The sequence below is a fragment of the Gadus macrocephalus genome, chromosome 16 (assembly GCF_031168955.1).
Source record: "Gadus macrocephalus chromosome 16, ASM3116895v1".
Lineage (NCBI taxonomy): Eukaryota > Metazoa > Chordata > Actinopteri > Gadiformes > Gadidae > Gadus > Gadus macrocephalus.
This window is the reverse complement of record NC_082397.1, coordinates 14,504,383-14,517,099: the sequence shown is the minus strand read 5'-3', so window position 1 is coordinate 14,517,099 and position 12,717 is coordinate 14,504,383. Positions and strand designations below refer to the sequence as shown.

The following is a 12,717-nucleotide window of genomic DNA, read 5'->3' as shown; positions in this document are numbered from 1 at the left end:
AGAGTAAGAATATACATATTCACAACAACTCTGTCTTAATAGCGACGTACTTAAATATTATAACGTAGGGGAGCTATTTGTATGCAAGCGCGGCCCTATGCGGTCGGCACATAATAAATATCCCATGCGGCCGGTAATAAATGTCATTTATTACACAGAGTACTTTCAAAAGTCAGTGATTAGTTAATCTCAGGCGTTGTGGGCGGGATCACTCGCCGGTTCTCTTTTGATTGGCTCTTCCTCGCCACTAAACTCAATGACTTGTGAAAAGGTTCTGCCTGAGAAGTCCCTGCCTGTTATATCATCGTCGCTGTAACCAGTAAGTTCCAACAAGAAGTTGCTGAATACGTTAAGTTACTTTGTGGATCGACCGTATTGCAGTCCGATTTTCGTTTTTGCATTTGCGAAGTGGCTGCACTTGAATCAAATAAAAAGGTTGTGCTTATTTCCATTCAGGTAACCATGCCATTCATAAAGCTAACGCAGATTCCACTAAAAGTTTATGTTCAAATTAAAATGTCTCTTACACGGATTGATGCATCGTTCGTTTGGAGTTGCAGGGAGTGTAAAATGGCGTGCTGATTATCAAGTGGCAGTGTTTAGTGTTTCTGCTCCATCTATTTTCTTTTCTCTCTAACCGGGTGACGCAACATCGCCAGACAATGTCTACCCAGGCCCATCAGTCAGTCAGAGCGGCCTGTTTTTGTCATGCATTCTTCAAATACTCTATCGCAATTCGTTATCAAGATTAAAAGGGGCTATGGCGAAAATGCAGATTTCCGACTGCCGTTTGGAAAATAGCCGCAGACCTACTTGCACAAAACGACAAGTAGATCTCCGGTTGAGAATGAAAGACCTGCTGTAACTACGTTTTCAACTCGTGACCGACCATTATCAAATGACTCCATGGATAATGGTCGTTTCTGACTCTCTGTGACCCAGTTTAAAGCTCAAATGAAACGCTATGCATGCAAGCTATTCGAATTATAGTGTCGACTAATGATGGATGCTTTCCTCTTTTCTTTTTTTTTTCCTTTTTCTAGAACGATGACGACTCAATCCCAGACACAGGAGATGTTCAGGAGAGCAGAAGCTGTCTGCTTTGATGTAGACAGCACAGTTATCAAAGAAGAGGGCATTGATGAACTGGCCAAATTCTGTGGTGTCGGGGATGCAGTCACTGAAATGTATGTCTGATGCTTTGCCCTAAATTGGTGGATTTTGTCATTCACCATCACATTTCTCAGCCATTGTTCTATTCAGTCAGGTTTACACCATGTTAATATTGTATTTTGCTTCTGTAACCCCTGAAGGACGCGTAATGCCATGGGTGGATCGGTCACATTCAAGAAAGCCCTTTCTGAACGATTGTCCATCATACGCTGCTCTAGAGAACAAGTGAACAAACTGATAACAGACCACCCCCCTCAGTTGACTGCAGGTATTAAGTAAGTGTGTGTAGATCACAATTGGTTTCATTTATATATCCTATCCTAAAAAGTTGTGAATGTCATTTTAAATTATGAATCACAACACATATTAGAATGACTTTATATAATGTACGTATTATGTGAGATCTGGTAAGATAAGGAAAATTCAACATTAGTTTATACCATACCCTGTTTTCTCCTTATCAAACTGGGGGTTCTCATTGAGCTTTTATCTCTCCAGGGAACTTGTGGACCGGCTTCACGAGCGCAATGTCAAGGTCTTCCTCATATCTGGGGGGTTCCGCTGCATCGTTGAACATGTAGCGACTCAACTCGATATTCCTCTCGACCACGTCTATGCAAACAGGCTCAAGTTCTACTTCAATGGTAAATGATCACTCGGTATTTAGTAGGGGTGTGACGATACACTCAGCTCACGAGACGAGACACGATATTGGGTTCACGAGAACGAGACGAGATTTTAAGAAAACTACAATGACAAATTATGTGACTGGACCAACAGACTTTTATTTAACAAAGTCGCGCATGCATTTTGAAATGTTTTATTATAACTCTTTACATGCATGAAATTGAAACTAAAACTAAAATTTATAAAAGTTAAATTAAATTAAATAATTCTCTTTTTTTCAATTGCAAACAATATTATGTGCAAAACCAAATCAAAGTACCCAAAATGTACTTTGATTAAATGTATTCGTTTTCGCGGTTATTCAGCCTCTTCTTCTCCGGAAAAACACGACCGCATTGCATTGTGGTATACGGGAGTAACATGTAGGCTACATCGTATGTACACTCAAATTTTGGGTATTTTAAGTGCACTATATAGTGCATGAAATTAACCACTAAGAATTCGAACACCACTACAAAATGGCGAGCACCCTATATAATGCACTATATCCGTGATAGGGAACGATTTCGAACACAGCTTATGGCTGCTTCCCCTGCTTCCCCTCCTTCTCCTCTTCTAATTTTCCTTCTCCTTCTTTAGGTTCTGGCAGTCTAGACGTAGCAAAGGCGCATTACTGCCCCCACAGGGCAGAAATAGAAGTTTGGATAGCTCACATTCTCGCGAGACATATTTTTAACGCGACGGGTAATATCGTAGAGTTTAATCTCGCGAGATCTCGTCATACCCCTAGTATTTAGTCATATCAAGCTTTATCAATCACTGGTTCCCATAGGATTCATGGAATCAATAACTTCTAATTTATTTAAGCCACCTGTGTAGAACAGCTGGTGTATGATGGTTTGATGGTGTACTTCTATGCAACAACCAAAAGCAAGCAATGTTTTTCTTGTTGTATCGTTTGTCTGGGAAATGGTAGGTGGGACCCAAATAAAAGTTTGCAAGACTTTATTCAAAGGGTGGACACTGAACATGTGCAGCAGCTGCCTCAATGTAGCGGACTACAGGTTTAAGGAAACAGAGAAGACTACTTAAAGTTTGTACTATTTAGTGACGTCTTTCAGTGAGGTTGCAGATTAACCAACAGAATACCCCCACCCTCCCTTTCCAACGACATAGGAGAAGCTACGGTGGCCTGTAAGGTGCCAGTAGGTACTACCAAACTGTCGTCTACAACAAAAGGAAGTAGCAAAGTGTCAAGGGAGGAGGTTCCTTGATAGATTGGTATTTTATTTTGTAATTTAGTCTGATATGTCACTTAACGTGATATGGCAATTATGATTACAAATTTAAAACACTTCCTCTCTAGAGTCGTTTGTATGTTCTGGGCTACTGTAGAAATATGGTGGTGCAACAGGTGCTTCATATGTAGAAATAAAGGGCTCATGCTAACGTAAACCCATTCTTATTTTCATTGGTTTATACTCTTAAACACCCGCTAGATTCCACTGAATTCTACACACTGCACCTTTAATCCTGCCAAGGAAATGTTGAACTCAAAGGCGAGCAGGAGAAACGCTTTCATTTGCATGTGGGTTTTTCCTTTTATCAGTTATGATTAATTATATGAAACTTATTGAAGAACTCAAAGCCAGGTCATGCTTTGTAATTTTTCAACATTTTATTCCCCACGCTATAACTAATTACACTAATAATACGAATAATTTATAACTACATTATTACCAAACAATAATGCTAGCCATACTGGGTCCCTTAAAGAAACATGCACATGGTTTGTTATTTCAGGTGAATACGCAGGGTTTGACGACAGCCAGCCCACAGCAGAGAGTGGTGGGAAAGGTCGTGTGATCAGCATGCTGAAGGAACAGTATGGCTTCAAGACGGTGGTGATGATCGGAGATGGGGCCACTGACCTGGAGGCCTGCCCCCCTGCTGTGAGTGTCCTGTCGGACTGCGCTTTGATGCACTCTTATGTTTCTCTTATAATCAATTGAGAAACACGTTTGCTGTCTTTGCTTTTCAGAGTGCCTTCATTGGATTTGGTGGGAATGTCGTTAGACCACAGGTCAAAGAAAGGAGTTTGTGGTATGTCACAAGTTTTGGAGAACTACTTAAGGAACTGGAGAAGATCTAGAAGGAACAGCTGCACTGGTACTTTCTTTACTATGTTTTATGCACCTTATGGTGTGCCTTTGTTTGTTTCATCCAGTGTGTTTTCTGTCAAGATTTTTATATCGATAAATGTTTGCACTACAATAGTGAGTTAATTTAGATATTTTAGGGTTTTTTCCCCCCCCCCCCCCCCTATTAATTGTTATACTAGAGAATGTAACTAATTACAATAAACCACAAACTATATATTTAAGGAGTTCAGTGTTTCCCCTAGAATTTTTTTTAGGCCCGGTGGTAAGAGCTGATAGTGTGATTTGTTATACATTTTTCACGGGATGCTAGAGTGTTTGTTGGTTATTTCCATATAAAACACTTGCTTAGCCATCACAAGTTGATAGTGATTCAATAAACACGTTATTAACAATAAACTAATTTTATTTACAATACCATTTTTGGTGGTGCCATGCTAATGATGATATAACTTAATGCTGTCAGATTGTCCGTTATGATGGGGCATCATCTGCGCACACGCGACACTGCAGTTTTTTTTTTTTTCTCTTTTTCTTTTTTTTTGGCCGGTTGTTGGCCTGGCGGCCCGCCAGGCCTGAACAATGGTAGGGGAAACACTGAGTATTTTGAGCACTTTTTGCATCAACACTTTTGTAAAAGTCATGAAGAAAAATGTGCAACGAGCAAGAAATGTTGAACATCTGTATGAAACCTAAGGAGTATAAAAGACAACTGCATATTTATCTGTCAAGTAAGGTGGTGTGTGTTTACCAGCAAAGGAACAGTATTAACTATTAGTTAGGGCTAGTGTTAGTTAATTAGTGACAAGAACACGTTGCTTACTTTTTTCCATGTTTATTCAGTAGGTGACACAAAACTTAAAACCGTTTTATCGCCATGCTTTAAGCATGTTATAACCAATAACACATTTTTCAAACGTAACATGCAATCTTGACAAAGTGAAAAATAAATAAATCCTTTTTCACCAAATGAAATCAAAGCTTGTTTTTTTTTTTACTGATAAGAAAAGCCAGATACATATTCAGTGCCTATCGCAACATGCTGCAATTAAAATGATTTGACCTAAATCTGTATGCTCGAAGGAATATACAATGGAGAATTTCATGTTTAATATACACTGATGATTGCCATGTTAGTATATGTGCCACTTCGCAATGTACCACTTCGCAATGTACATACATTATGCAATGTTAATATTTACATAACATAATAAATAGCCACTGCATTATAAAATGAGTGTACGTAGCTTTTTCATAACTTACAACGGTAACTTCCCATTCATCACGCTATAAAGGGGATTCATTTGTTGTAATAATAGGACCTAAAAGGACAGCTTTATGGTACTTCTTTCTGTTTTTGGCTCACAATACAATCCGACAAAACACTTTAGGGCCACGGTTGCCATTTCACTGACAATGAAAGTAGTATTTCTGGTGTTTATCTGCGTTCTGTCTTTGATGCTATGTTTTGAATAGGTAACAAGAGTTGGCCCTCCTACGAACCAAAAACAACTAACTTTGAAGGGAGGATGTGTTGCTTGGCAACAGCGAGGAGTTTGAAACCTGTGATGGCAGTGATGTTCATAACGGATAAAGCATTCCGGAAGTTCTCATTGGGTTTCAGACGGCTTCAGTTTACTTCAGCGGGGACGCCTTAGTCGGGATCATGATCCTGGAGTCCATGTGCTGAATAAGAGGAACTGGAGAAAATGGAAAAAGGTTGAAAAAATGGAGGACTACAGATTTCTCACGCCCCAGAAATCGTGTTGTGTAGTCCAGAGTGGAGAGTTAAGGGCTGATTATGGTCCCACTTTCCCGCAAACCAAGGGGGTTACGGACCCCTTACGTCCACCACAAGGGCCTGACGTGCGCCTCCCAAATTGTAACCTTCCGTCGAGGTGACTCGGCAGCAAGGGCTGAGATTGGTCTGCTTACTAAAACCGACGCAGAACCATAAAGGTTCAAGACTGCGTCGAAGCGTCTGCTGGGTCATTGCGTTGGAACCATAATCAGCCCTTTACGCAATGTTTTTCCTTCCGTCATTGTTTGTGGTGGCATTGTCCTCACCTGTGTAATACACCACCTCGTCCCAGCCTTCGTGCTGCCATGCAGCGTTCCTTGTGTTTTCCCTGGATTGGAGGTCTTTGTAAGCTGCAACGACAAACACCCAATCACACCAATGCTGTACGCATTGATTCAATACTCTAAGAGCTGTCCGCCAATATCGTGTGACATATCTCAAAGTTAAACATATATTTAGCATGCCAACAAAGCATTGGGATATATTTTAAGGATTTGAGTAGATCACGGATAAGCACATTACAGGCTTCATACAACTGGAAAGGGATAATATTGTCTGACAGTAAGTTGTCACAACCAACCAAAATATAAGCTGTAGTGGAGGCCATGTTAATTACATTTGGATATAAAATAAATATTACACTTTAGAATTGTGTTTTGCACACAGAGGTTGAAGAACCCCTATTAATACAACCAGGTGTGAGTGTGATTAGCCATTACATGCAGTTTCTAAAACTGCCCTTCCCTGTGCCTTGGTGACATCAGACAGCAGTTTGTGAAACAGCTTGTAAGGGCTTATCACATCACCCCTATTAATTAACTTGAATTTATATGCATCGCTGCATGCATCTTACCCCAAAGATGATGCACCATGTAGAGGTTTCCGATCTGGGAGAAGAAGCCGCCTACCGCCTCACTATTGTGCTGGCGATAGCCGATGGCTCTGGCCCTGCAGAGAGAAACCGGTTGCATCACAGACCCAATTAGGTCTTTCCACTTCGCAGAATTTGTTATTATTGGAGACCACAGAGAATTAAGGTTGCATTGTCTGAGATTGGGCCCCTCCCAGATAGTAGGTGGAAGGCTGTCGGACTTAAGCAAACTCAATGAAGGTGTTCCGTCAGGTCTAACTGGCTGTGTAACAGTGTGAAGCCAGCCGGTTAAGCTCTGTGGCGTGAGTGGGGGGGGGGGTGTTGATAGTAGGGTTATTTGAAACAATGGAGGTACAGCCAGCTTTTTTTATTTTTTTGATTATGGGTTATAGGATGTCATTTTATTGATGTAATTATTGAACTCACCATTGATCAGCATTGACTACAGATGGGTGCAAATTATTTTAAGCTACGAATTTGTTGATGTTACACATTGAGACCTTAACAATCATAATGTATTGTTATTATTATTATTTCTTCTGACTGTCTTGCATTGGGAGAAAGTGTGCATTAGACCAGAATGTTTTATATATTGTTTAAATATTTATTACCCAAAGAAAATAAGAGAAAGTAATTGAAATTATACCAAAAAGACAATTATAACATGCTTTGACAAGTGATTTAGCAGAAACAGCATTCAATGTTTCTCCATTAGTATATTCCCTTTTTTCGTTGCCATAAATTAGTTTAATGATTAATTGAGTCAACGTTTGAAATGCTCAAACCTCTTGTTTCATTTCAGGGTTGTATTTGAAACCATTATATAATAATGGTTTCTATCTAAAATAAAAATAAAAAGGAAAACATTATTAAAAGCAAGGTTAAAAGCAAGTTAAATTGAATAGCTCAAATTGTATTTACATTGCAGACAAATAAAAGGCTATAATGACACATAAATCTTATCTTAGTTGGAAGTCAGTTCATCACCATAACTCTTTACTTAGCAGCTAATTTATTTATTTTAGAGAAGCCAATATGTGGGTTTCAATTGTATGAATTTTAACCATAACAATCTTATTTGAGTAATTTAGCTAATGATTTATCTTTGGTGAAAAGGACTTGTGATAGTGATGCTTCGACTCAAGGAAGCCATCAGGTAGGTGGCCATGTCACACAGAGCACCACAACGAAAAGGAAGGGAACAGAACCGGGATGCGGGGAGTGGAGCACCCTGGCCTCTTCACAACCCTAGCCTCTCCATCCCTAGTCTCTGGACCACCCTATCCACCACCACCATTAGGCCGGGAGCCAAATAGAAACATATCAAAATAGGCTCCGTCTGGGGAGTGGTTCCTATTAATGAGGGAGAACTGGTTTCATGTGATCCAAGTGTTCTGTAAGTACAGTGAAATAGAGAAAGAAATCAGGCTGTCTTACCAGTAATTACCCCACTCAATCATGGTTCCAGGCTAGGGAGAAAAAATGAAAAGAATCTTTAAGCAGAGGATCACCAGTCCTGATGAATGTTGTACCTTAATAAAAAGGCTTCAATGATGTGTTGCATAACTTCACCTTTAGGATCGCTACAATTATTTTCTGCAACAAATGTGTGCAACAAGTTCCTCAACATACGTATCTCAGTCTGTGATAATGATTCAGGGACATAACAATCTAATGTATGAGGAATTATAATTTAAGTCAAAAAGGCATGCAAGAGGGGAAGACGGTGGAAATCTCCAAACACAGGTCCAGACTGAAATTAAAGGGCATCACAGTGAAAAGGTCAATAAAGGTTCAGTTACATGCCTTACCTACATGCCTGGCCCTAATTCTCATTATCATACACAGCATCCGCTGAATTCAATAAAAAATAAAATCAATGTATAACTTGTGGTGTAACTAGGACCTTTCATTTATATTTGCTTAAGGAAAACCAATGAAGTGTATGTCAGTATCACATAAGTAAATGTTTCGTCAGACCAGATCTATTAGGCTACAGTATTTATTCACAACACTCACTAGGCCTTTCCAGACATTGAATACAACGCCCCGCCCCCGTCAGCTGCTCACCCTGAGCTGGTAGGACCTGAGCTCATAGATGTTTGGGCCTTCCCGGGGAACCGGCTCATTCCAGAAGCTGAACTCGAGGAGGAGCTGGTTCCTACGAGACAGCAGCATCTTACCCCGCTCCTTGCGGTACTCCACAAACTCCTGGAACAAAAAATAAAACAGGTAAATCCATAGATAGAATTCTGCAACACATTGTTGGTCAGCCATTGCTGGTGGACTCAATAATATTGATAGTAAAACACAAGTGACGTATGAGGCCGTACCTTGTTTTCCCTGAGCTTGGTCATCACTTCTGTAAGAGCTGGGTAGCCTCCTCTGTAGCGCCACAGGTGGACTGAAGCAAAACAGAAGCAGCATTTAACAGACGTGGAATGGATGAATGCATTTAAAGAGTTAAGGTCGGAGGGCTTCAGTATACAAAGCATACTGAAGTTATCCGTACATGTTTTTATTACATCAAGATTAAGATTCGGGTCTCACAATCCGAACTTCTTTACCATTTACATTCTCATTTAGCAGCACAAAGCCATTTTGACACCGGTTAAAATGAAACAGGGAATGCTTGTTTAAAATGAACACTCACGCGAGATGGATGCAACTAATAAATGTGCACGTATATATCGAGCAATGTTATTATACACAACAAGGGTCCGCTCCATGGTCATTTCTACAGCGGCTCCTCCGTGCCCAACACACCAATAGAGGTCAGTAAAAAGTCAACAAAGTCCAAGAATAGCCGTCTCAGAATACACCAAAGAAGCCCCGAAGGAAACCACTGGAGATCAACTTAAACTATGCTGCAATGAAATAATGTGTGTAACATGCAAGCAAAATAACATGAAAGAGCACCTATTATGCTTTTTCGACTTTTATGACCTATAAACGTTGTTATAATGATTTATAGTCATGTTTAACCATACTAAAGTGTCAAATAATGACGTACATGCATTTAGACGTATTCACTGCTAACCGTCTGGGGCGGCTGTGCAGAGCGCTAAACACTAGGGACACCGGTCGCCATTAAAGGCACCCAGTGCAACTTTCGAGGCTTAAAAATAAACATTCAATTTCTAGTCTTTTTTACACGTAGTAAGTTTCAATAACTCCATACCATTACATACCGACATTTAAGCAGCAAAGATGAGACGTCGTTGTGTGGTGAGAACTGATACAAAATCGATAACAACAACAATGCCGCCATTTTCTTTATTTTTTGTAACCTACAATAAATAAAGCAGGCTTCCAGTCAATGGAAAAATGGCTTCTCCCCACCGGCGATTGTTGTTGTTTACGATTTTCTATCAGTTCTCACCACACAACGACGTCTCATCTTTGCTCCTTGAATGTCGATATGTAATGGTATGGAGTTATTGAAACTTACTACGTGTAAAAAAGACTAGAAATTGAATGTTTATTTTTCATTGAATGTTTACATAAAGTTGCACTGGGTGCCTTTAACCAAATTTCCGGGATTTATCTACATAGGTCAATCCGGATTTTCCATGTGTGGTAATGCTGCAACATGCTCTTCCAGAAGGTAACCAATCACAACAGAGTGGGGTTGGCAGGAGGTGGGCGCGGGGGCGGAGAAGGACGAAGCCGAGTGTTGACAGAGAATGCTGAAAGCGCCCAGATGAGAGGAGTTTCCCGAAAATCTACATAGTTTTTTTGTACTGTGATTCGTGTCAGGTTGCTCTATAGGAGTCATTAATAAGAAATTAAGACCAGAAAAGGAGTATAATAGCAGATCTATAAACATTAATTTGTGCTGGTGATTGAACACAGTCCTACCAGCCTGATCCTGCTCTCCATACCAGGTGTTCCAAGTCCCCACGAGCTCACAGGGGTAGTACTTATCAGCATGGATGGCTGGCAGGATCTCCTCACTGAGGGCATTGAACAACAGCACTACATTTGTAACGTCATCTCTTTAAAGTGTGATTTAAAGAGCCACTGACAAATTGAAGGACATCCATAATGTAGTTAAACTATTGGAGACTTGCATTGATATATGTTAGGTTATTATACATCTTAGGTGAATGTAAGTATTCATTCAGATAATAAATAAGGTAGTCGGTTCATGTCTTTTTCCATCAAGTAGTAGTTTAAAAGAGGTGTATATGTGGATTAGAAGCAGAGTTCCTCTGGGTCATCTTAAGTAACAGCCAGGGTATTCTTTGATTGGCTGAAGCCAAGCTGGCATGCCAATCAACTCACAGGAATAGCTCTGTTGACATTTTCAACACAGACAAATACTAGACTATTACTATTGCTATTATTTGACCAGGTCTCATAATACAATGCTTTAACTTCTGCTGCTGCCGCAAGCTAATACTATTATGATTATAAATAAATAGTAGAAACTTCTAAATAAAACGTACAAACACTTACCATATTTTATTGTATGCATCAAGGCACTCAGGCTTGACATTGTGAACTGCAAATAAAATTAGGTTATAAAAAACAAATGTGTGTTGATGATATTAATATTGATATTAAATAACACTCATTAGAGTGACTTACACTGGATTTTGTACAAGTTGCTTTCCTCATTCTTGGTCAGCAGGTTTGCATGTGCATCTTTCCTGGGATCAACTTTCCTTACAAAGAGAGATTTGAACCAGCTGTCCTCTTTGTATCTGGTGCTCGATACGGCCAGGCCTCTGCAAATTAAATCAAATCAAACCACTACAAAAAGAACTATGAACAATATCCTATCAAAAAGTTGTATAATGTTCCTATAATAGTTATATATATTTTCTAGAAGCCTGATTATTAAGGCCTTGAACCATGTCAAGTGCAGCCATAATCCTTATTAGTGTCATAATGTTGCCCATTGTACATCATGGACATGTTCATAAGACCTTCATTACATATTAGTATTTACTATGACCGTACATCATTGCTTCGTTTTTTTTCTGGACAAAGGTTAGACAGGTCAATGCCATCTAATATGTTTCATAAACATCTAATTTTTACATGGCAAAATCATAAGAAATCAACAACATGACCTTGAGCTTACGAAGCTTCAACATTAGAGACCAACATGCATCTCAAATGATCGGACCTTTCCTTTATAGCAAAGGTACGAGTTGTCATTTCTTCTACAACTCACTGAAGAGACACATAATAGTTTAAGCTTGGTTTGATCTTGCCAGAAGCACAGTGGCTAGAAGGGCTAGCTTCTCGTCAGAAGCATAGTGGCTAGTAGGCTAGCTTCAGTGCCTTCCCCTGTACAGGAGGGTTAGCGGGACACGGTAGCACTTTAATAAAGTCCGGAGACTTACACAATGCCAACGTCAAGCACAACATACATACAAAGCGATAATGGTCCAACCTGCTCAAAATGACGGCATGCCCTGCGGAGTTGGCCATGTTATTGGCCAGATATAGGCCATTGCTTATTCTCTGAAGGACTCGGGTCGCCATCTTCCAGCTGTAAGTGAAGAAAGTCGCTCCCACCGCTGCCCACAGGGCGGCGGTAGTCCGCCGTGCTTGGTTGGAGTGGTTTGGGGTGCGATGCCTGGTGCTGAAAACACATATTTTCATCATCCGAGACTTTTTAGGAAGGCCTAATTCACCTAATTTAAGACAATTCCATTAATTCATAAACTATTTTGGAATCGTCGTTAGTGTCTAAGAGGTAATGCAGTGAAACATATCTAGATTCATCCATATTATTAAAGCACTCGACATGAGTGCATTCTTGTTTGTTATGTTTTTAATTTTATTTTTTACCAAATAAAGAGCAGAACCGTTGCAATGGCATTTTGCCCTATATGGAAAGATAAAAGGTTGCTGTATGAAGGAATTCAGAAGAACTGATTTATAATATAAAATACGCAAAGTGGAGCCAGTCAATCCGTGGTCCTATAATGCCTGCCATTCTTGGATTAAATCAAACAGTTGGACAGGATTGCTGTAACATTTAATGAAATCAATCAAAAGGTAGGTCTACACAAGGATACTTTTTGCGTGCTTCAAAAGAAAATATTTAAGATTGCACTTGAGACAGA

At 39.8% G+C, this 12,717-nt stretch overlaps 2 protein-coding genes across 4 annotated transcripts; one reads left to right on the top strand and one right to left on the bottom strand.

Annotated features, from left to right (window-relative positions):
* Nucleotides 1-226: 226 nt before the first annotated feature.
* Nucleotides 227-4,187, top strand: psph (phosphoserine phosphatase). 3 transcript variants are annotated; one of them, XM_060074427.1, is made up of 6 exons: nucleotides 227-319; nucleotides 1,044-1,187; nucleotides 1,314-1,448; nucleotides 1,672-1,817; nucleotides 3,604-3,752; nucleotides 3,842-4,187. In XM_060074427.1, the coding sequence occupies exons 2-6, from the start codon at nucleotides 1,048-1,050 to the stop codon at nucleotides 3,950-3,952; spliced, it is 681 nt and encodes a 226-aa protein (XP_059930410.1). In that variant the 5' UTR covers nucleotides 227-319; nucleotides 1,044-1,047; the 3' UTR covers nucleotides 3,953-4,187. The 3 variants fall into 3 exon arrangements, with proteins under 3 accessions (XP_059930410.1, XP_059930409.1, XP_059930411.1); XM_060074426.1 differs by having other exon boundaries at nucleotides 287-435; XM_060074428.1 differs by lacking the exon at nucleotides 227-319 and adding an exon at nucleotides 321-456.
* A 386-nt stretch (nucleotides 4,188-4,573) lies between these two features.
* LOC132474021 (protein NipSnap homolog 2-like) lies at nucleotides 4,574-12,193 on the bottom strand. The gene is made up of 10 exons (XM_060074425.1): nucleotides 12,039-12,193; nucleotides 11,225-11,364; nucleotides 11,093-11,138; nucleotides 10,493-10,587; nucleotides 8,965-9,035; nucleotides 8,702-8,842; nucleotides 8,069-8,100; nucleotides 6,614-6,708; nucleotides 6,027-6,110; nucleotides 4,574-5,659 (listed from the first exon to the last, which is right to left on the bottom strand). Exons 1-10 carry the CDS (start codon nucleotides 12,128-12,130, stop codon nucleotides 5,595-5,597), a joined length of 861 nt encoding a protein of 286 aa, XP_059930408.1. The 5' UTR covers nucleotides 12,131-12,193; the 3' UTR covers nucleotides 4,574-5,594.
* Nucleotides 12,194-12,717: the final 524 nt, after the last annotated feature.